General features: G+C 44.0%; 1 protein-coding gene across 5 annotated transcripts in view; it reads right to left on the bottom strand.

Moving 5' to 3' along the window:
- Nucleotides 1-23,511, bottom strand: part of kmt2d (lysine (K)-specific methyltransferase 2D) — a 38,223-nt gene that overhangs the window by 12,259 nt on the left and 2,453 nt on the right. For 3 of the 5 annotated variants that reach the window (XM_036008259.1, XM_031283625.2, XM_036008256.1), the window contains exons 2-39: nt 22,589-22,662; nt 22,253-22,364; nt 21,935-22,137; nt 21,659-21,768; nt 21,390-21,552; nt 19,918-20,089; nt 19,685-19,799; nt 19,299-19,477; nt 18,884-19,188; nt 18,432-18,548; nt 17,526-18,322; nt 17,263-17,379; nt 17,010-17,123; nt 16,774-16,878; nt 16,500-16,681; nt 16,063-16,227; nt 15,752-15,861; nt 15,564-15,608; nt 15,270-15,455; nt 14,990-15,160; nt 14,767-14,889; nt 14,169-14,290; nt 13,935-14,070; nt 13,746-13,826; nt 13,581-13,658; nt 13,309-13,467; nt 13,094-13,163; nt 12,668-12,906; nt 12,463-12,536; nt 11,600-11,650; nt 9,847-11,475; nt 9,588-9,755; nt 6,323-6,462; nt 4,319-6,105; nt 3,783-3,906; nt 529-610; nt 365-431; nt 24-256 (exon numbers count right to left, since the gene is read on the bottom strand). In XM_036008259.1, coding sequence (XP_035864152.1) covers nt 24-256; nt 365-431; nt 529-610; nt 3,783-3,906; nt 4,319-6,105; nt 6,323-6,462; nt 9,588-9,755; nt 9,847-11,475; nt 11,600-11,650; nt 12,463-12,536; nt 12,668-12,906; nt 13,094-13,163; nt 13,309-13,467; nt 13,581-13,658; nt 13,746-13,826; nt 13,935-14,070; nt 14,169-14,290; nt 14,767-14,889; nt 14,990-15,160; nt 15,270-15,455; nt 15,564-15,608; nt 15,752-15,861; nt 16,063-16,227; nt 16,500-16,681; nt 16,774-16,878; nt 17,010-17,123; nt 17,263-17,379; nt 17,526-18,322; nt 18,432-18,548; nt 18,884-19,188; nt 19,299-19,477; nt 19,685-19,799; nt 19,918-20,089; nt 21,390-21,552; nt 21,659-21,768; nt 21,935-22,137; nt 22,253-22,364; nt 22,589-22,628 — 8,871 coding nt within the window. In that variant the 5' untranslated portion in view covers nt 22,629-22,662. The remainder of the gene's footprint in view (nt 1-23; nt 257-364; nt 432-528; nt 611-3,782; nt 3,907-4,318; nt 6,106-6,322; nt 6,463-9,587; nt 9,756-9,846; nt 11,476-11,599; nt 11,651-12,462; nt 12,537-12,667; nt 12,907-13,093; nt 13,164-13,308; nt 13,468-13,580; nt 13,659-13,745; nt 13,827-13,934; nt 14,071-14,168; nt 14,291-14,766; nt 14,890-14,989; nt 15,161-15,269; nt 15,456-15,563; nt 15,609-15,751; nt 15,862-16,062; nt 16,228-16,499; nt 16,682-16,773; nt 16,879-17,009; nt 17,124-17,262; nt 17,380-17,525; nt 18,323-18,431; nt 18,549-18,883; nt 19,189-19,298; nt 19,478-19,684; nt 19,800-19,917; nt 20,090-21,389; nt 21,553-21,658; nt 21,769-21,934; nt 22,138-22,252; nt 22,365-22,588; nt 22,663-23,511) is intronic. The other 2 variants (XM_036008258.1, XM_036008257.1) reach the window with 2 other exon arrangements.

Here is a 23,511-nt window from a genome sequence, read left to right as displayed (position 1 = left end):
CCGATACTTTAAAAGCTACACACCTGGTCAAGCTGTTTTTGAATTTTGCTCTGTTCTTCTGTAACCAACTTTAGTTTCTCTGCATCTGCCTCAGCAAACTCCCTGCCAGCTTTCTTAGCAGTGCGTTGCTTAGCACACAGTGCCTTGCGTGATTTGCGGTGAACTCCAATCTGTTCCTCCAAAAATTTCAACTGCATTTGGAGTAACTGCTGGGTGTGAAGAAGCCATTCTTCATACTGGTGCTGTTCTGCATCATCTGTAACATAAGAGGATAATTTAAGGTAACCATAAGAGTATAGGGACAGCAATATAACATTTCCTAATGACTAAATACATTTTTAACAAATGGATAGGTAGAACATACTGATGATTCCTTGCACAAACTGGGGAGGATTAGGTCTCGACTGGGTAGGATCACTCGTTTCTCCCTCCTAAACACAAAAAGAAAACATAAAAAAAAAAAAAATCAGCTATGTAAGACTTAAAATTAAAGTAAATCAATCACTTCTGACAAGCAAGACATCATACCTTTGGAGGTCCAGATGTAAGTTGAGCTGGATCTGTGCCTGGTGCCGAGGCCAGCCTCTGAGCAAGCAAAGAAACTTGTTGCCTGAAGAGAAAGCAAAACACAAAATGTATTAGAACAATGGCATGTCGTTTCCAAATCATTGAGCAAAAAAGTTGCAAATTACCATGATGCTGACACCACCTGATGGGTGTCTTGTGATGATATTAGATAAACATTAGTCAGTTAAACTATGACACTGCTGCATACTAGATCACTCCCTTTGGAGGAGCAGTGGATAACAGTCCTGAGAAAAAAAACATGTCTAATATGCACTTTTTTAAATAATTCTTAACATCTGCCCCAGTTAACACTGCAGATCCTGTAGTAGGTGTTTGGTACAAATAATCTTCAAAGTGAACTGACCATAATGAATCACCATTGCCACTGAGTCAGTAGCAGTGGAGCTCCAATTCCTGGTGACTGAGAGCATAGTTGTCAGCCATAATACACAGTATTGTATATTTGTTTTAAGTATCCTTCATGTTACTATGGTAAAACAGCAGTAGTAAGGTTTCCATCCAAATGTTGGACACATTTTACATCCAAAATATCAGCAAACGAAAATCAGTGTGCGTTTCCATTAGGGCTGTAGCCTGGGTAAACCCTGACGAACTTCCGGCAAATTTGAGATTTGCTCTGCAAGTCAGTCTGGCAAAGAGCCCATTCAAACACATTTCCAATGTCCCCGAAATCGAGGCACCGATCACAACCGCTGAGGCGGGCTTTACGCGACGACGATAGCGCAGCGACGACGATAGCGCAGCGACGACGAGCAGCGAGCAGCTTTTTGTTTACATTCAACATGACGGCTACCGAAGAGCAGCGTCAACCGGATCGTTGGTCTGATTGGTTGAAGGACTATCCAATGCGCCCAGAGGCATTTGAGCGGCGTTCGTTGGTGACACCCCTTTGTAAATGAACTGTCAATGAACCTTTCCCAGACCCACTCTAAGTTACAACTGAGAAGGGTCTGGTGTCAACCAGGCTATTAGGGCTGCACAATATGAGGAAAATATCTAATTGCAATTTCTTTTTTTGACTGACATTGCGATTGCGATATGATTCACGATATTGGAGGGAATGATCATTTTTGTATCATTCTCATTAAAAAAAATATTAAAATTAAAATGCTTATGATGTGATCGCGAGGATCTGTACCAAACAAAGATTTTTTCTTTAGTCTGTAGGATACGATTTGTAGGCTGGGACGTCTCTCCAGCACCACAATACTTAATTCAGAATTGTTTGAAACATTTTGCCATATATTGCGCCCCCTGCGATTTGGATATTGCACTAGTCTATATTACGATTTTGATAAAATCGCAAGTAATTGTGCAGCCCTAGTTTCCATGTGTTAGTTTAATGCTAGTCTTGCATAGCCAGACCTATCTCCACTGGAGAAAGGTCTGGCTGCACCCATTTTCATTCTGGTATTGGTATATTTAAACCAATCACATGGATGCAGCAACAGAGCTGTTGAAAAATAGTGGAAGGGGAGGAGAATTCCTTCTAAAATAGGCAGCAAATGGCAGGCTTATACCAACAGTCTACATCTGGTGAGTCAGACTAGTTTTATGCTAATGTTTTGAAGAGGGTGTAATGAGACTAAAAATTACACTAAAGAACACCAGTACAGGGTTTTTCCTGGCTCTAAATTGGGGAGAGATGGTACCTCAGCTGTGCCCTACTGAACCTATATATTTATTGATTAATTTATAATTGAAAAAATTCAACATGAACATCAGGTTTCCTGCATTACACTGAAAGGTGTTATTCTAATAATGTGCCCACCATTAGCAAAATATTGGGGGGATTTTGTTTAAAAGCCCATGATGAACTGTTGGAAGTGCATGAATATAATGGTTAGTTTATCTGGCCGTATTTATACAAGACAGGTGGCTAACAACTTGCCTATGTAGAACCTTAAACTGTGTCCCTGAATGGTGATGTTTTTACCAATTGCAACTGCATATTCCTGTGAGTGTCAAGTCCCACACCAAGACTTGACAGTGTGCCTACTACTTGATGCACATCCCAATAACAAACAATGGCTTAAGTGTGAGAAAATACAATGGTTGAGTAAAGACCATAGTCACCACAGGTATATAGTTAATATCATTAGTAACACCTGTGCTGAGCTACCTTAAATCTGCTGTTTGACAGGTCCTGCAAGGACTCCAACACGGCCTATAGTAAAGATGGCTCCATGATAGGAGTTGTGTGTGTGTGTGTGTGTGTGTGTGTGTGTGTGTGTGTGTGTGTGTGTGTGTGTGTGTAACAGAGCAGGTTACAAAAAAAGGGAACCGTCTGTCTCCTTCCAGATATTTCTTGTCCTAGTTTCTATTAGGGTCTATTGGGCAGTTGGTATGCACAGAGCCACAAGTTTAAGTCCGGTAGATTCCATAGTTACATGTCTGCGACGGGCACAAAAAAAAAAAAATGATGTATGAAAAGTGAAAATTGGGGGGGAAAGAGCAATTTGTTGCCGATTTAGCCCAATAAAGGGCTAAGTCATATTTGGAGAAGAATGGAGGATCGGTATGGCCCCAAATAGAGGGGTGGTTTTGACCTCTGTAGTCGATTTCCCATTAAAGTCTATGGGAAATTTAACGCAGTTTTTTGGGATTATGAAAACCACTAGGCAAATCTCTTAGAAAAGACAGCACAACATTCCTGATCATTCTGCACGTTTTGATGTATTTTTTGCGGATGTGTTCCCAGCGCTGCATGACTAGTAGCGAGTCAAAAATGTGGAGGAAGATGAAGAATAATAATAATAATAATAATAATAATAATAAGTATGACGAATACTAGTCATTGTGCCGATGCGCGCTGCTATTGCAGCACATTGGCACGCTGAATTAAGTATGTTGAATGGGTACGTTTGTCTTTATAAATACAGACAAGAAGACAGCTAAACTTCTTCTTTTCTCTCCCATATCTGCAGCTACAAGCAACCCACATTTGGCCAAAGGTCATCAAGTAACAGGGAAAATTGTTTTTTGGTCATTCGTGTGAGAAAAAAAACAAATGCATGCTCTGCTCGGTGTCAGCAGTATGACAATGTGTCTAATTTTTTAAACAAATTCTTGACATTTCCATTTAGGGTTTTCTATGCATATTACTTAAAACTGTTAAATGATAACATACTGACCAAACTTAAAAACAAAAAAATTCTAACTAATGCATAAAGGTTTTACACAACAAAAAATACCTGTTAATGCCAGAGGGAACAGCCATTGGATCCTGGGCCAACACTCTCTTGATACCCTTAAGTGCCACCATCTTTGCCTTGGCAATGGGATCCATGATGTCATCAGTAGCAAATTTGTCTAAATCTGCAATATAAGAACAAAATATGTTGATGTAGTATGAAACGAATATCATATTATATATAATATCATCATTATTTAGACTGATGACAGTGTTACGGCCCCTCCTCTGCATTGCAGAGAGGTATGATCCTGTTTTGTTTGAGTGAAAACTAAGTAAAACTATAAAGGAACAGTCATTTTCTCACACACACACACACACACACACACACACACACACACACAGATTTACTCATTCATGCACTTGACATACACCTTACATTATGACATTCTCATACTTCATTCCTTTTTCTTTGTTTAAAGTTAATTGTTTTGATTTACAATAAATATCTTGATTGGCCTATACTTGTTGTCTCCTCATTCTTTGCCACAGGCTGTGAGCCGGCTTGTGACAACAGTGACAAGCCACAGCGCTTACCTTTATCTGGGAAGAAGTTGTTGGCCAGAGGTGGTTTCACCACTGGCTGCGGTGGATGACTGACACCTGTATGGATCCCTGGCTGCCCCATCCTAACCATGGCTTGCTGCTGGGCCATGTTCATGTGAGGTGGAGGTGCCATTCCAGTTCCCATAAGCCTTTGCTGCTGCTGCTGATGTTGCAACATGTGTGGAGCACGGTGTACCATCCCTGGCTGAGCCATCATTCCTTGTGGTGGTGGACGATGGTGGTTTGGCAGCATTATCTGTCCAGGTGCCTGTGGATTCGGCTGTTGGCCTGAGAGGCCAGGAAAATTAGGTGCCATGCCTGCCTGGTGGAGGGAACTGAGCTGTTGCTGTTGCTGCTGCTTCTGTAGTTCCTTTTTCTCATGCTCCAGCAGATCCTGTATTAGAAGGGGCAGTTCACCATCTAAAGAGCTCTCTACCTTTGCTAAATCTACAGCAGGGGAGTGCTGTCCCCCTACATCAGGCAGTCCCAGCGGATCCTCACCAATATCTGCATGTGGAGCAGCTGGAGGAAAAGGCAATTCATCAGCTTGACCTGGCAGGGGGTAGGGAAGTCCCCCTAATCGAACAGAACTAAGTGAAGCTGACTGGTTTTCTGGTTGTGCAGGCTTGGCTGATGGTGTGGTCCCACCAAGAAGCATTGACACAGCCTCTCCTATTTCATCTTTCACCACAGTCTGTCCTGGATGCAGCTGAGTCAGCCCTCTGTCCTCTACTTTGACCTTGGAGGTGTCAACAGTTTGTGCAGAGGGTAGCAGTTGGGTAGCAGACCCCCTTTTAGTGGCAGGGGCTGTTGTGAGAGACTTCTGCCCTGGCTCCAGCTTAGCTTTTCCTTCCACTTTAACAAGCGCAGATCCAGAGGAAGATGAAGGTGCTTCACTTTCTGCTTCCACCAACCGCAGCTGGTCTGAGAAGACATCTTTAGGGTCTCCTTGGTCCAGTTCAGGGTCGGTGTAAGCCAGCAAGTCAAACTCATCACTGTTAAGCAAGTCGTCTAGATGTGGATCATTGGTTTCAAGGTTGTCCAGGTTGCCTAAGTCATCATCTCCTTTGTCAGGGTCCAAGTCTAGAGCCAAATCGTCCTCATCCTCCACACCTCCATCCCCTGGGGCATCCCCAAGCTCCTCAAGGTCAGGCTCTGGCAGTTCCTCACTATTTTCTGCCGTGGCAGGCTGGGACTGTGAGACTAGGCTTGGTTGTCGAAGCTGATGCTGCTCACTGCTAGGAATGTTTGGAGTGGAAGAAGCTGCCTGGGGCTGCAGATGGGACTGTTGTCTTACTGGGCCTGTAGACTGCTGAGGCAGTAAAACCGAAAGTCCACCCTGCTGTAACCCTAGCTGCGAGTTGCTGCCCCCCTCTGTTTGAATGCCTCCAGCTTGAGCTATGGGATGTTGTTGAACATAAGGTGCTGCCATCTCTTGCTGTGGGACAAAGAGACGTTGTCTGGGCTGGGGTCCACGGGGCATAAACTGAGGTCGTAGGGGTAGCCTCTGTGAGTTGTGTCTCAATTCAATGAATTGTGGTGGGGGTCCTTGACCCATTGGCTGCATGGTCTCTCCTCCATTTCCTGGTATCATGGCATGAGGGTTACCCATGCCTTCCATACCCTGGATGTTGACAGCAGGGTTAAGATTGGGCCTTAAGCCCATGGCCTCCATGCCAGGCTGGGGGAACCTCCTTGGACCTGGAGCCTGGCCTTGCCACTGAGGAGGGAAGGGTGGACGGGCAAACACGCCCTGAGGTCTGGTGGGCCCTGGTGGCCTGAAGGACAGAAACACACACAAAAGAAAAATGTGTTTTTATTCGGATATGTATACAGCTACAAATGTGCTATAATTGTAACCGGTCAAAATGACCAGACGCTGAAATGTCTTGTGTTTGATTATTCAAACAGTGGGGAAACATTTCTCATTGGGTAAGGGGAACCAAGTCTTATTATTTCTCGACAATTGTGAATCTACTTCTATGACGTGGTTACCTTAGTGCACTAGGATCCATAATGGCAGGGGTTCCTGCAGGTGGTGGGCGAATGAGCTTGTCCTCCATACCTCCAACAGCCATGGGCATCTTCCCTGCAACAGAAGCCTGGGGTCCAGCAGTAGTTGCAGCAACACGATCCTAAGGAAGTAATAACCGCAAAAAGAGGCAAATGTAACATTCCTTTCATTTGTAATAAACTGTTGCATTTATACAGCGCTTTTATCCAAAGCTCTTTACAATTTGCTTCATCCACACGCCAGTGTTTCCGCTATATACAGTGGCTTGCATAAGTTTACACACCCATGCTAAAATTGACTAAAAAAGAGGAATAAAAAAAACAATTTGGAAATTGATCTTAATCCAACCTTTAAGGACACCAATTTTCTTTGTGAATGAATAATGTATCGTAAATAAATAAATGTTAAAATACAAGGGCCATAAGTATACACACGTGAGATATGGTGAAGGGTATGTGATGATGTGGGGCTATTTCAATTTCAAAGGCCAAGGGAACTTTATCAGGATGCATAGTATCCTGGATCCATGAAATAACTGGCCTTTAAAAATAAAAATCTGCCTGCCTCTATGAAAATTTAACATAGGGGTGTGTATACTTATGCCCCCTGTATTTTAAGGAAGAACATTTATTTATTTACGATACATTATTCATTCACAAAGAAAATTGGTGTCCTTAAAGTTTGGATTTTTCCTATTTTTTTAATTAAGGCATTAAGATCAATTTCCAAAAGATGTTTTTTTTTTATTCCTCGTTTCAGTCAACTTTAGCATGGGTGTGTAAACTTATGCAAGCCACTGTACATTCAGCAGCGGCTCACCACCATAACAAAATTGTTGCCACCGCTCCTTTAGCTTAGAGCTGGGCGATATGGAGAAATTCAAATATCACAATATTTTTCAACTAAATACCTCGATATTGATATTGTGGCGAAATTGTCGGGTTGAGAAATGGTGCTTTCACACTTTAAAATATTAACACAATGAGATTTTTGATAAGTAATCATCAGTAACGTGGATACAATGACTTAAGTTGGTAAAGGAAAACATACAACAGCTAGAACAGTCTGGTAAGTTTAGAAAAGTACATCACTTTACTGTAATGTAGCCTTTAAAACCAGGAAAAGACAACTATTCATATTACAATATCCAAAAGTCATGAAGTCGTGATTTACACGACTCTGCAGAGTCGTCTGCTCTGCTGAAGTCAAGCGGACGGTCATCCACTCTCCTCTCCCCTTTGAGGGTGAGCAACAGGAACAGTGACAGGACGTCATCACTCGCAAAGTCATGGCAACCAAATAAACAACAGCACGAGTATAGCAGTTTCTCAGGCAGAGTGACAAATCGCAATGAACACCTCGGCATGAAAACTGCACTCTCGCGGGTCCCGTGAAATATGACAGCTACAGTATACTGGAATATAGCGTTATGGACACTGAATTTGATGAATTCACTGTTTATCAGACCCCAGATGAGACAAGAAGCTAATGTTAGCAAAAGCTGCGGCCGCTCTGCCTTTGACTCCCCGCTGCAGGAGACGTTGTATTCCCCCCGACACGCTGTATTAATGTTAAAACTTTTTCCAGGTTAGTGGGGGTGCATACTGCCAAATTAAAAAACGTAGTAATGTTCACTATGCATTGTGTTTCGTTGCTAAACTGTACGTTAAATGATAAGGACGTCAAATCACCTGTTTTCGGGTTACGGAATTACCGTCTATTTGCTCGATTTTTCTTTATCAGAGGTAACGTTAACTAACGTTAGCAAATAAGCCCACTGACGGCGGCGTTATTGTATATATTTTGGCACAATGTTGATGACAGTAGTAGTGGTCATAGTGATCTGAGGGCGCCCGGATAGCTCAGTTGGTAGAGGGGGTGCCCATATATGGAGGTTTACTCCTCGACGCAGCGGGCCCGGATTCGACTCCGACCTGCGGCCCTTTGCTGCATGTCGTTCCCCCTCTCTCTCCCCTTTCACGTCTTCATCTGTCCTGTCAAAAATAAAGGCCGAAAATGGCCAAAAAATAATCTTTAAAAGAGAATGTGATCTGAGATGCACATTGCAAAAGTTTTTTTTCAGGAACTTTTCAACAGACCAGGTATTTTCTGGGATTGTAGAGACTAGTGCAGTGCCCATTGAAAATGTGCCTGTTTGGAATGGGCCGATTGCTTGGCCTGTGGTATTGCTGCTTATAGAATTCATCAAAACCAAATTGTACCCCAACATTACTTACAGAAGGACCCCAAACCACTTCATATGCTACTCCCCTGTATACCCTACTACTAACTTACTGATTTACCTGACCGAGAACGTTGCAGATTCAGAATGTAATCACAAAATATCACAATGTGGAGTAATCAGACATTAGCCTCATGGCAGTATGCTACCCAGCTGGCCCGTTATGAGAGCTCAACCACCAGAACCAGACTGTGTGTGCACAGAGAGAGAGAGAGAGAGAGAGAGCGAGAGAGCGAGAGAAAGATATGTCTCGTGTCGTATGATCGTTAACGAATTTAACATTTCAGCAGAGGTGTTAATTTCCATACAGGGTTAGTGGCTTGACAGTTAACGGGGAAGTAGGGGATTTGATTTGCGTGGGTATTTTGGCGACGGTAATATTATTAGTTAGCAGTATACTTAATTAACCCGGGGTGAGTCTGATGAAAAGCGCTGTGTCTGCCCAGTTCAGCTCTGTGAAGGAATAATCTCTGAGATTACTTTATATTCTGCCTCTGGTTAGAAGTGGTGAATGTAGGCTACATCTCACAGCAACTTAATACTATATAGTGTCTGGCTTTTGTTTGATATTTAGTGTTGGCAAACGGCTTTTTGTTGAGTTTCCTCTTAGCGAAAAAAAATAGACACTGAAAAGCGTAGGGCCTTTTTTTCGCCAACCTTATTCCACACAACCGTCTCGATGTTCCTTTCAGCTATCCGTTCGTGCTCCAGGAAAGTGAAGAAAAGTTAGTTTGGTATATCCAGCAATCATGTAGCTAACGTTGGAAGCAGGAAGAGTCAAAGGCAGTAACACTTCTTTTACGGATATATATTTAACGATATCTTTTGCATTTCTAATCCAAACAACGTCAAACTTGGCACTGCACTTACTCGTGCCCGTAGCAAGACATCTGTCAAGTTTGAAATCCTTGCAATGTATAGATAGATGCCATACAAAGACATCTTCCTAATTGCTACATCACACTGTGTAAAGACGTTACATTTGTAAGGTCTATGGCCTGTACCTGTGGATAAGGTGGTGGTGCTCTGTGGGCCTTGTCTTGTTGAAAGGCTCCCATCTCTCCTCCAGACCAGCCAGGGGATGCACTGCCAGCAGCAGCAGCCTCCTTCTCTTGTCTAATGGAATTTCTCTGCATTTGTTGTCTGATTAAGAATTCCCTCAGTCTCAGTCGCTAAAAAAACAACAACATAAGAAGCACTGTTAAAAAAACGTCTAGGAGGTGCATAGCATGACTGCTTGTTTACTGGCTAATACGTTGATACCTGTCGGTGCTTCTCTAGCTCAGAAGGGCTAAGGCCTACTAATGCAGGGTCCTGCACTGCTGAAATATCAGGCATTTCTTGAGTGCCTGGCAAAGCTGGCTGAAGAGGTGTGTCTGGAGGGCGGACAGCTGGAAGTTCTTGAGATCCAGAAAGAGCTGGCACCCTGGAGCTGAAGCTGTCTGCCCCGATAGTCTGCTGAGTTTGTGGCTGTTGTTGCTGAAGATGACCCTGTAACATCTGATTCTGCTGTTGGGTTATTTGGAAGCCTCCCGTGCTAGGGCTGCAGCTGAAGGTAGGAGGTGCTGACGGTTTACCAGAGAGAGGATCCCCTATAGAACTGTTGGTGGGATGGGATGGAGGTGGCTGATTAGGATGAGGTGAGCTTTTGTAACTTGCAGTTCCCTCTGGGGCAACAGAAGGGGGGCGAGGGGGTTTGTGGATAGTAGCAAAAGGGTCTCTAGATTGTGGCCTTGAAGGTGGCTGAGAACAAGGGTCTGGGGATTGGAAACGAGGGGTAGCAGGAGAATGGACAGAGTAAGCATCATTGGAGAGGCAACCAGGAGTGTGGGGAGACTGAGAGCTGCCCTGGGACTGTGGGCTGGAGGGCACTCTAGGGCATAGTTCCTGTTGAGCTACAGGGTGTCTCTGGGGTCCAAGAGAACAATTGTCACCTGACTGCGGCCTGGGAGTCAGTGGTGGCTGACTGTGGGGGTCAGAGAAAGGGTGGGAGGGAGACTGCCTGTAGCCTTCAGAGTGGTGGCTAGGGGAAGCTCCAGGATGAAGTGCCCCACCTTCCCCTTGGTGCATTCGTGGTGTCATAGGTGCCTTGAATAAACCATCTCCAGACTCCAGCATCCCAGCAGGAGAGCCAGTGGATAGATCAGGTCTTCCAACTGCAGAGGAGCGTGGAGAAGGTGCACTCATTTCAGCCCTGTACTGCCCTGTGCTTGCAGGTGAGGAAGCTACTGCAGAGGGTGATGGGGATAAACCATACTCTGGCCGTCCCATCCCTTGCTGGGTTCTGTAAGGGTCTCCATAGTGGGTATTGTGGGGTGGCGAGAAGATGGGCGACTCCCCAAGCCCTGCGCCTCTTGAATGAGGACTTTCTGGAGGACCTAGGGACTCCTGAGAGCCTTGCTGTGATTGATGACCCTGTTGCTGCTGCAGCTGTGATCTGAAGTAGGGGTCAACCTGCTGAGCCCGTCTGGGGGTTCCAGGAGTTCCTGGTTGCATGTCAAAGGGGCCAAGACTGGCTGGCCGTCCCTGAGGAGGACCCTGTGGGCCGGAAGCGGAATAACCTGAGGAAGAGGCCTGTAAGGGGCTGGCCCCAGCATGGGAGAAGGGTGTGTTTGGGTGAGAGTGAGAATGGGGAGACTGAGGAGGAAGCATGGCCAAGGGATCTGTCCGGATTTCAGCTGATCCCGGCGTCTTAACAGGTCCATCTGAGAAAAAGACAGAGGATGATCCTGAATCTGGAGGGAAGGGAAATGGGCTTTCTGCAGAGCTGGGCTGGGAAGAGATTGACGTAGAGCCTGAAGGTGGAGGGATCTGGAGGTGTAAACTGGGGCGTTCTGTCTTCACACGCACTCCCTCTGTCTTGACTGGCCTGCACACCTGACTTTCTGCCTGCTGTGGGAAGAAAAGAGGAGAGTACAGAGGAAGCATGAACAATCACGCACCATGACTCCAATGAAAGGTACCCAACCTTTCATACACCTTGACTTTACAAAAAGGATGCTGCTGCTTTAATCACCTTCTGCGCCTTGTTGATCCTCTGAGCTGCTCGGTTATCTTTGGCCTTTTGCTGCAGAAATGAATTAGATAAGAAAAAGAATATTAGGAAGAATTTAAAATGTAATTTGAGGTCTGAATAAACAATTTTTTTTGTTTAATTGCAGAAACATCATACATGCATGTAGGAATCCCAATTCTCTGTCTTACCCCTTCCCCTTAGTTTTGCATGTTCACGTGAGTGTAAGGGCTATCCCAATTCTTGTTTTGATGGAGGGGTAGCGCTAAGGGGAAGGGGTAGATACCCCTTAAAACCAAGTATGTTCACTAGCTTACTTGAAACCAAGGGGTACCCAGAGTCTCACAAATGTAAGTATTTTCAGCTTAAATAATTGATTCAAAAATCCTGACAGTCTTGTTTTGTGCTCTACACAGTCCTGTACATATATATTTGCAACCATGTTCTTAATTGAAACATTTAAAAAAAAAAAAAAAAACGCTAGTTTGCTACGCTAACGTTACATTGCTGAAACAGTCCCGCATTTCTCCGACTAGCCTTGAATGGACTCCATGGCAGCCAGCTAGCGACGATGTATGATGACGTAACCAAGTGGTGTCTCATTTCATAGGGTTATGTTTTCACTGTACCCACTACGCATTTCAAATTTACAGTTTAACAGTTTCCTATATTTCTGTGTTTAGTCAGTTTTCACTTGTGGCTTTTTGCATAGAAGTGAGGGAACCATACGCAACTAGGGAGAATTCAAACACAGAATTGTAGGAATCTGGTGTCATTGACTACATTTTAGAAATATGTGTTACAAGAGAACTGCAGGAAATAATTGTTGAGTTAATATAAATTAATCCTTAATTTATATTACCTACCAGGTATGGAACCTTGTCAGCAGCGGACACCTTCCTCCAGACCTTCATGATTTGCTTACAGCGACTAGCCCAGTCTGTGACAGGAGAAACATTCAACAGCTGCTCAATATCTAAGAAATATAAACCTTACTTTAAAAAAGCATTAGGTCTGTTTGGTCTAATAATAGTTTGTACAATATTAGTATGGCATTTCTCCCACACTTACCTGGGTAGTCCTGTTTGAGAGTTGGAAAGTTGGTGTTGGCATAAAGCACAGGGGAAATGGTTGAGAGTTCTCCCAGCTCCTCATCTTTCTCCCAGCGCTGGAGACTGCGCTGGTTGTAGGACAGCCCATCGCCTTCTGCCTCAGTGGGGGTCGGTGGGGAGGAGGGGGTTGCTGGGGTGGAAGGAGTTGCCCAGGGGCTTTCCTCACCCCCTTCTGGACTGAACAGTCCTCCTCGGTCCCTGTACACCATATGAGAGGTTATTGTCTTATATTAAACTAAAGGCTTACATGTGTCAACAACATTGGAAAAAAAAAAATCATGTGTATGCTTTTACACTAAGATCTACATCATGAGTTGGTGCAGAGCTACATACTACAGATTGTTGTAAAATAAAATTGCACTAGGCAATTCAGTATTGGTCCTACCGCATATCAAAGAACGGTGACTGAGAGAGGCCAGGAAAGGCATCCATCATTCCAGCTGAGGGCAGGGACCCTGGAAGAGATTTGCTATGTTTGAATCCCAAGCCAAACTTTACTTTAACTTACTTGCAAAGTCCTCAATTATACAACAAATACGGTTTTGAAATCCAAAAAGGTTTTAATGATGTGATCATCTGCAGACATGCCCTTGTACACACCTGAGAGGAGAGCTCTCTGCGGCAGAGCGCTACGATTGAGTTCTCCCTTACTGCCCTCCAAGATGGGCTTCATGCCCCCCAAAGAGGAGCCGTCTGACACTCCCAGAACCTTTCTGAAGAACTGCTCAGAGTCTTGACTCTCCACCCCTTGCGGAAGACCTGTGACGCAAGGACAACAGCATGTAAGGTATGACGCTAACATCAGGTATTAAATGTTTCCCTAATTTAATGTTGCATACTGTATAGACCACAGTATCCTCTCAGGGGACTACCTTCACTTTTTTCTGCATCAGAGTCATGAGGATCAGTCAACGCCTGGTCCCTCAGCGATGAGGATGGTGCAGAAACCCCTAAAAATATATCATTTTAAACTAACCTGCAATTACCTCAAGACAATAACAAGAAACCAGTAGCAACACCACCAAACACACACATACCTGCACCTTCTCCCTGAGCCTGGGGGGCCTCACCCCCCTCTTGCTTGAGAGGAAAATTATCTTTCACCACACGATCCTCAGCTAGTGAGAGAAGTACAAAGGTCAAAAAGGTACTAACCTTTTCCACACCCAGTGTCACAAATAATTTGCACAGTTTTCATGAATCATGGGTCAAGTTAGTGTTCTTACTCTCTGGGGCAGTAGTTTTGACCCCTGATGTAGCTGGTAATGAAGGTCGGATAAGACATGCACCTGGCCTCTGCCCTGGGGGTATCATCACAGCTTTCTTACTCAAGTCTATTAGCGTCTTCCCAAAGAAAGCCTCCTGCAACGAATTACAAACATTTTAGATATAAACACTATGTCCCTGGATACCATAAGTTTAGTAATGTTTAAAGCATGGGGCATAGAGAGACTTGAAACCTGTAGATAAGCTGGAAACATGTCCTCAAGTTTGCTCTTCTTCCGTCCCCGACGTTTCTTGGCCTGTTCCTCGCCCTCCACTGGTTTAGGATCCATTATGTTATCTGTGTCAGGGTGAGGTCCTACACATATATAACCATGCAATTCAGTTTCCCAAATTTACATTAATCATAAATACAAATGCAGCGACGCTGCCCCTTCCCTAGGATTAATTCAGGATGGTTCAGACCAAACACAGCCACGTGTTAAAAAAAATGCAAGGGGTTGCATTGGTGGGGGCGTGCTGCTTCAGCGCCTAGGTAGATCACAAGGCATTATGGCAAAAGTTACGCCAGGATCAACTTTTTTTCTGGATGAGCCTGCTTTTTTTGCCCGATCCCTCTACATTGGCACCCCCGCTGTGTTAATGAAGTGGGCTTTTTTTCATGCAAAGCTAATGTCCATCTAAAAGGATGTCCCATGTTCAACAACTGGTACGATTTTCCTAAGTAAAGCAACTGAACATCCCCTCTATTTAGTCATTTCTACTTCCTGAATTCTGAAATTATTTTATCATAACATTTTAATATTGGATGAAATGACTACTGTTGTCACTAACCTTCGTCAATGGTTCGCTCTATTGGCTGTCCATCTAACGTAGTCTCTCCAGCCAGCTGGGCAAAAAATTCTTTCTTCATCCGTGTGTGACACTTCCTTTGTCGCACCATGAAACCTCCAATTCCTAGTACAATTTGTAAATAAAAGTTTGTTAATATTTTGTGGATGCTCAGGCGAACTTTGTGGATGTTACAAGTTGTTTTGTGAAATTCTGGGTAGCTTACCAGGCCTGTAAGGTTTCCGTTTTCTTTTTTTGCTATCCTCTGTCTCCTCTGCTCCTCCTTTGAGACCCTCGCAGTCAGCCATGCCTTCAGTACCTCCATCTGCGCCACCTTCTCTGTCAGGGCTCCCCGGGTTCTCCATCTTGGATTCACATTCCATGGGCTCCCCACAGCCTAGATATACAAGACAACATTGAATTTGCACAAAGTCTTACATTAAAGAGGAGCAAGACACCCCAGAATATTGTGAATACACCACTGGATAAGCAGAAAGTGTGCAAACCTTTTCCATCCTCCCCTTCTTCAACCTCCCTCAGATCCATTCCATCAGGACCTCCTTCACAACACAGAGTGCCGAGACGGGAGCGACGCTGCCGTCTCTTGTGCAGGGGAGACATAGAGATGCTGCGAAGCAGGGACATACCCGACTCCGTCAGCCACACACCCTCCAACCGGTAGAACTGGGGTTCTGCAAAGTGACATTTGCAAATATGAATGACTTACAGAACAAAAACCAAAGATGACCATGCGTAATGTGCTTGTCATAACAAACATGAAAAAGCAACAATCCACTAACCTGGCTCTTTGATCTTTATTGAAGCCATAATGGCTGACTCTACTACTGTGAACAAAGCCAAAAAGCAGGTAGAAAAAGCAAAAGAAAATCATTTCATCAGTAAATATGAGAATATACTGTGTTTTTTTTTTTCTAAACCATAGTCTTCTGTGTCGTCAGTTTTAAAATAGCGTCATTCTGGGACTTACCCACAGGTTTTGGAACATATGCAGTGCAGGATGTGCATGCAAAGCCCTCATCGGAAGCTTGTTCCACCTCATCCTCTGTGTACAGACTCTCACAGACAGCATGGACCCATCTGCACAGGCGCACAGAAATACACTGATACACATACTTATAACAAATCACAGCGCAAATCAAAGATGTTATGGAATAATTCATGAAATGAAAAATACATGAAGAACCCATTCCTCGCTCGTCTTCATTAGCTGCAGTCTCATGAATACCTCAGTTTCTGTGTCTGGTGTGTGCATGTACAGTTCTAATGAGCAGCACCTACCGATCGCAGTACTGACACTGCAGCAGCAGCTCCTCCTCCATGAAGTTCTCTCTGCATACTGGACAAGTGACCAGGCTGGCACAGGGGCCACAGTGGGTGTAGTTGTTCTGCCACTCACAGTGGAAACCCGGGGAGTTAGAACCACACTGCACACAGCACACACACCTGCACAGAAGCAGTGAAGCACTCTGTAACAAATATACAGCTAATATGCAAGATTTAAAAAAAATACAGATGCCAATTTGAGTGGTACAAAAAATGTTCTGTTGCCACAGAAGCAAGTGGCAGAGGGATGGGCTTCTGAGTTGCTAATGCAGAGCTGAGGCATGAGTGTTTTACATAATATGCAAATTGACATGTATTCATTTCCATTTGACCCCATTCAAAGCTACAAGGCTGAATGAAGTACTGTGCTCCTAAGTTTACATTTTCTTTACCATTTGCACTTCCAACCACCCTTGGGAACATTGTGCAGGGGCGGGTCCAAGCAGTAGGTGTGATAGCTGACATCACAGTCATCACAGAGCAGCAAACGGGAGGGGTCCGAAGCCTTTCCACACATCTCACACACAATACATTCCAAACAGCGCCAGCCCTTACGGAGCATCGTCTTGGTGATCTACAAAAGATATCAGGTTTAGTCTATCTAAATTTTTTTGAAAAATACAGTGATGAATAAAAAAATATATCAAAGGATAACACTGTGCTTACTTTGCTGTTCACACAGTAAGGATGGTAACACTGGGCACACTGAGCACAAGCCAACAACTGCCCCTCCGCACCCTTTCCAAAACTGCCGCACACAACACACATATCCTAAAACAAAGGAGAGAAAGTGAGAGGAAACAATGAGAGGAAACAAAGAGTATTTGTGTTGCATTTGAAAGTGAAAACTGTAGTTGTACCCCAAAGTAATTCAAAATGTCAAACTACAACTAGAGCTGTACCTGGAGGAGGACAAATTTATCGGTGTTTGAGAAAAGAACTACTGTGTTCTGCATGGTGTCATCTTCCTCATCTTCTTCCTCCTTACTTAGTCCAGTGTCTGTGGCCATGCTTAGCTGTGAACAAGGGGATAAACGGTTACAAACGTGCCAAAATATGTCATGAAATGACAAATTATAAAGAGTAAATATGACTACATTACAAAAGTGAAAGAATATCAAAGAACATCTGTATGGGGTGTAAAGTACAGCTCACCAAGAAAGCATCAATGCAGGAGGCCATGGCTTTGAGGCGTGACCTCCCACCACGCCCTCTCCCTCCACCACCACCCCCTCGAGGTCTACGCTTCCCAGGAAAACTATTGCTTCGCCCCTACAAGCCGAGGAAAAAACATTTAAATGTCAAGTTGCGTTGTGACAATGACATCTTAAAAACAACAAGAGTCAAAACCAAAATGTCAGCTGTTCAAGCAAAATTCACTTAATAAACATAGACCAACTTGTACATGGTGACTTCACCTGTTTGACCCGTGAGCGGCCTGGGGATCCTCTGCGTTTTGCCTTCTCTCTGTCGCTTCTGAAGGGTTCAAAGGGAAGCGAGTCATCAGTCTCAGTGAGCAGGTTATCGGTGTGTGAGCGGCCAGCAGGTACAAGGCCAAACTCCATGGAGAGCTGAGGATCTGCTTCTCCTGGAGAGCCCAGAAAGCCACTGCTGCTCTCATCTCCATGGCTCATATTGGACATCTCGTCCAGCAGCAATTCCCGCTTAACCTCTTGCTCCTGCAGTTCCTGCTTTATGTCCTCATTAAGGCCTCCTTTCATTTGCTCATCATACTCTTCTTCATCATCATCCTCCTCCTCAGAGTGAGGTAGTAACCTCCCCTCCATTTCCATAGAAGAGAGGGCCTCTTGTGTGTCTACAGATAAAGAAAGAGGAGAAGGAGACTGGGGGTCCTGGCATGAACTTCTTTCCTGCCGATTATCCAAGGGCAAATGCTCCGTTTTGTCCACAGAGGAAGGAGAAGCTGGTAACTTCTGTGGATCCTTACTGAATAGTTCTGTGCCATCAGAGCCATTGTTCAATGGCTCTGGTGATACTTCTTGTTCCACCGAGGGAGTGGCCTCCTGCTTCTCCTCCTCCATATTTTCAGGGCCCTGCTGTGACACCGGTGTTGGTTCTGCTTCAGGGTTGTCAGACTGTGTCTCCGCTGTGTGGTCCTGGGAAGGGGTTGCTTGAGTCACCTGGGTGACTGCCTCTTCTGCTTTCTCTTCATCAACAGGTAGACAAGAGGCTCTCTGTTCTTTTGTTGCACATTCTACAAATAAGATTAAGGAATGTGTGGTTATTAGTGTAAACATTTATAAATATATCATTAGTTACGGCACACCATGATAAAAATATGTCTACAATGTGTTCCAAGTTACCTGTGGACTCAAGTGGAGCAGCTGGCGCCTCAGAAGTCAATCTTTCTGTTGCTACCTGCAGCTCGTCCTCCATGATTTTCTCTCCGTCTGTTGTCTCAACAACTGCAGACTCCACCCCTAAAGTCAAAAGTAGTTCACTTTCAAAGGCACATCTCAGACATAAATTACATTACATTTATTTAGCTGACGTCTTATCCAAAGCACTTACAATAAGTGCATTCAACCATGGGGATACAAACCAAAAATTGCAAGAATCATGCAAGTACATCAACTTCATCAAATATGCTGATCGACTTCAAGTGCTACATTTAGAACCAAGATAGAGAAAGAGGTGGTTTTTATGGGCCAAGGTCCAGTCAACATAAACAAGTTGCATTATTTTACTAGTCCAATAAAACACGACTGGCATGTCTCGCAAGCTTTGTATTATGTTTTGTCCGACTCAGACTTACCCAAGTCCATGGGTGTCTCTTTGTCAGTCGTGGCCTCAGCCTGACCCATCTCTGATGTGCTTTTCTGTCCTGGTGTCACCTCTGATAAATCTGTTTGCGCTTCTGTCACCATGTGTGCATCCGTTTGGATTGTCATCTCCGTCAAATCCATGTGTCCTTCAGTCTCCTCAGACGCCTCTCTCGTTTGTATCTCTGCTATGTATGGTTGAGTGACAGGCTGCTGCTGCTGATCCTCCTTGCAAAGCCTGCAAATGCACCTGGTTTCTGGAAGCTCCCCCGGTAAAGCACACTCACTGTGCACACACCTAAGACAATAAAGAGATCATCAAGAAATATGTTATGACAATAGAGTAACAATCCCACATATGATAGCTACCTCAAAAGAATTGCTATTGCACTTCTCCGTCAAACTAACCTGTGGCATATGCTGCAGCACTGCAGAGGGACAGATGGGTTGGCAGCTTTGCTGCACACGCCACACATAGAGCTGCGATGACGCTGGCAGCCCTCACACACGGTGTAGTTGTCAAACCACTGGGCCGAACCTGGAAGCACCAGTCCACGGACACCACACTCGGTACATACACGACACCTCTGACAAAATATGGATAATGGGGGTTAAATGTAAACCAAATGAACAAAGAAGCACATGAAAAAGCTCTCTTTTAAATATCCTGATAACTCAAAACTTTTTCTGACAGGAATATTCAATTTCTAAAAAGTAGGTGAACTTGCTCTCACAATAAGTTTCTGGGATAAGGGTATCTCTTTGTACTGAGGTGAAAGACAAACGTGACTTACTCTGCATTTCCATGGGTCAGAGGGAAGAGAATCCATGGGTGGCTGGAGACAGAAGGTATGGTAGCCCTTATCACAGGCATCGCATACTAACATCATGGAGTCTTCTCCTGGTTGTCTAAGAAAATAAAGAATAAAGACGTTACTCTTAAAAATTGGAACTAAAGCATAGGTAAAGTTGGACAAAGGTCAGGCACTACATTTGATTCACTAGTATAGGGTGCACTTTGACTCACCTGCAAGTCTGGCACACTTTACACTCCGGGCACTGCCATCCTGCCCGCTGAATGGGCGTGGCGCCAATCTCCAGACAGGCCGCATGATAATGTTGGCCACAACCCGTACAGAACAGCAAGTCTATGAGCTCCCCCGCGGAGTCACACACTGCACACCAAGCCTCCTCACCTGCTGTAAAACAAATAAATTATATATGTACATCAGGGTTTCCCGTAGCACTTTGCAGCTTAGGTGGCCGCCTAAGCAAGACATGCCTGCCGCCTTAACTACGTCGTTAAAAAAAAAAAAATCCGCCGTGTTACTCTGTCCTGTTTTCTCCTTTTCATTCCAAACCGTGACCAATGCCAGTCTCCCTTCTCTGTAGAACTCAACAAAAAAACATGCCATGAATTGGAAAATAAATCAGTTTTTACAATCTTTAAATATGTGACAGGGCTCAACTTTAAGGCTTGTCCAGGACAAGTGGATTTTTTTGGTAGGGCAAGTGGAAGAGAAATTTACTTGCCCCACTGGACAAGTTAAAACTCAAACAAAATAAAATGCCATGTTACTTCACGTTACGTGCCCTCATTACTAGGGTTGGGTACCGAACAAATAACTTCGGTAGGTTACTACTTTAGTGTCTACTAAATCAAACTGTGCCAAATTCCGGTACCTGAGAGCGCATAAGTGTGAGCATATCTGACGTCTCTGCATCTTGACAGAGAGCGGAGCTCCGACTGCCGACACACACACAGAGCTGTGGTGCCGACGGAGCGAAAAAACGTTGACTTTGTTAAAGTCACAGTGAGTCACGGCAATGCCGGTAAAGCGGTTGCAAGTGTGTTTACACTTTTCAAAACTCCACGCAGACAGCATATATAACGGCGAGGTGAAAGCTGCACGGTATGGGTTAACGTTATAGACTTCCTCTGTTACAGGCAGGCACCACTATGTTCACTATGCCCTATTGACTGACTGACAGTCAGTCAATAGGGCATTGCCCCGTCTGACGGCAATCCCCACCCTACCACCTTAACTAACAAATTTTCTGCAGGAAACCCTGTGTGTGTGTGTGTGAGTGTGTGTGTGTGTGTGTGTGTGTGTCTGCCACTTTCCTGGAACCGCTTGCAGGTCCGTGCAAACGAAACAACTCTTCAATGTCTGTGGACTGTAGGTCTAAGCCTGTCTGCACCACATGCACCTGTGAGGTTGTCAGCTGTGTGTCTGCCTGGCATACTCTGTGTATAGGACGGCTGATTTAACCCGCCAGTCCTCATCGCTATAGTGGCATATGCATATCAAGCTATGCAGGGAGTTGACATTTTATGACAACAAAGAGCATAAACATGTAAAAAATGTACACTCCACAGTCAATAAAATCAAAATTAGTACAGAGCACACGTTTTCTGTGTGCATAGCGCAAGCCTTACTGTGAGCATGCCTTAAGTAATGACATCACAATTTTGACAAAGATGTCTGGTTGTCTTACCCAACTCTTCTGCCTTGTCTATGTGCTCTGGACAGAGGAGGACCAACTGCTTCATGGACTGGAAGGATCCACTGGCTGCCGAGCAGGGGAAGTGGTAGAACCGTGAGCAGCCCTCAGCATGGCATCGAATGGTTGCGCCCAGCCTTTTGCAGTATTCGCAAAGCTGGAACAAACCAATGGTAATAAGTAAGATTTTGTGAAGGAAGCCTATTAATCCCTTTTTTCTTACCCGATGCCACCTGATCCAAGTCTACGGACAGTGCACTTACCCGCTGTGTCCCTGAGATAACGGCCTTATCCACGTTCTCCAGCTCCTCATTTTCCATCCGCTTTACTCCCTCCGACCACACCGCACACCAGTAATGAACCAAACATCCCCCTGTTCAATATAAAGCACAGCATCAGTAAAAATGTCTTACCAAACTTCAATTCTACATCTGTGTGCTGTATTTCTAAGGGATGGAATCTATAATATAATTCATTTATAAAAGCAAGTATTTCCTGTACACAAACAAAATATATTAGCATAATATTTTGTGTTCAACCTGAGTCCTCAAAGAGTGATGCCAGACAGGGGGAATCGGAAAATCCAATGGAAGACAGGTCATCATTTCCAGGCTGTGGCAGTTGTGAAGCTGATGGCTTGAGGGTCGGCCGCTCAGAAGATGGCCCAAAGTGTCTCAGTTCCCGCTGTCCATGCAGGCTCCGCTCCACACAGTTACAAAGCGCACAAGCTTGAACGCTCTCTCTGTACAGTCACAAACGACATTGTTCAAAACAACAATCCCTACAATAAGCAGCTTCTTGGGATAAGGACCACAACAGTGTGCACAATATAATTCATGATCGGAAGAATAACTTACAAAGGAGTGCTGGACGAGGCTGCAGTAGCACCAGACACGTCCTCAGCAGCAGAAAGGGCTTTGGACTCTTCCTCAGAGGAGACAAGTTGCTTTGAAGGGGCATTGTCATCAGCTAGAGAATTAAAAAAAAGAAAAGAAAAGCTTACTTTAAACAATGGGAATAAATGGCTTTCACCAAATCCATATTAAATGACCTGCTATAATCACCTCTAATACATTATGTTTACAAATTAAAAATTGTCTTTTGGTAAATGTGCATTTCTCTTTCAGAGCAAAGGCACATTGTGATTTTATTTATCTTCCTGCAGAACACTTTACATTTATAATAGTAATTACCTGAGTCATTTTCTTCGCAGTTTGATTTCTGCTCGTCCATCCCCCGTACTGATTTTGACCTCCTTGACAGAGATCTGCGATTTAAAAACATAAGCAGATTCAACATGTAAATGTTAATCAGAAGTAATAGTTAAGTAATCAGTAAAACTGCAGTGCAGCAGTACAGTGAAATAGTCTGCCCACAAATCTGAAACTGAGTGTTTCACTGAGCATGTTAACGTGGCCTGAAATAAAAGGTTACGAAGTACCTTGAATCATCCTCAGTATGAATTTTTTTTTATCCGTTATGACCAAGAAAGAAAGAAAGAAACATGTTGACATAGCTGCCAAGCCGCCTGCTATTAAATGTTGATTGTATTGTCTGCACTCGTCTTGATTGTTGTGCCGTTTTATATTGTGGCGTGACATGTGTTTTACTAGTGTTGTTGTTGTAATGTCTGCCTGTGTATTACGTCTGTGAAGTGTTATACCTGGTTCTTTTTTAATCATCAAATAAAAAATTTAAATAACAGTATGCAAACAATCTTAGGAATTGTAGCTGATAAATTACTATGCTACTGCGTAATGAATGGAGAAAATAGATCTGATAAGGATATGAAAAAAAATACTAAATGCATAAGATTTAAGTTTTCCTCCCATGGAAAACGAACAGCTAAGTGGGCCATAATTACCAAAATAGAAAATGACATTTTCATTAGCCAACATGTTTAACATCATACAAAAGTAATTCCCAAAATGCATCTTCTGCTACAAAACTACACACGAGCCTCCCTATCCACCCAAAAGCACTTTTCACATACACAGACTTACACAAGACTTACTACCGACAATGCAAGAAATTAAACATGGCTGTAACGTCCTCACTTTAGAGGATTTCCGTGTGTTAATTTCACCAACGTTAGCACTAATGCAATCGAGCTTCC

Source organism: Sander lucioperca, chromosome 12 (genome assembly GCF_008315115.2).
Source record: "Sander lucioperca isolate FBNREF2018 chromosome 12, SLUC_FBN_1.2, whole genome shotgun sequence".
NCBI classification, from domain to species: domain Eukaryota; kingdom Metazoa; phylum Chordata; class Actinopteri; order Perciformes; family Percidae; genus Sander; species Sander lucioperca.
The sequence above is the reverse complement of the archived record's forward strand: the minus strand, read 5'-3'. Positions and strand labels throughout refer to the sequence as shown.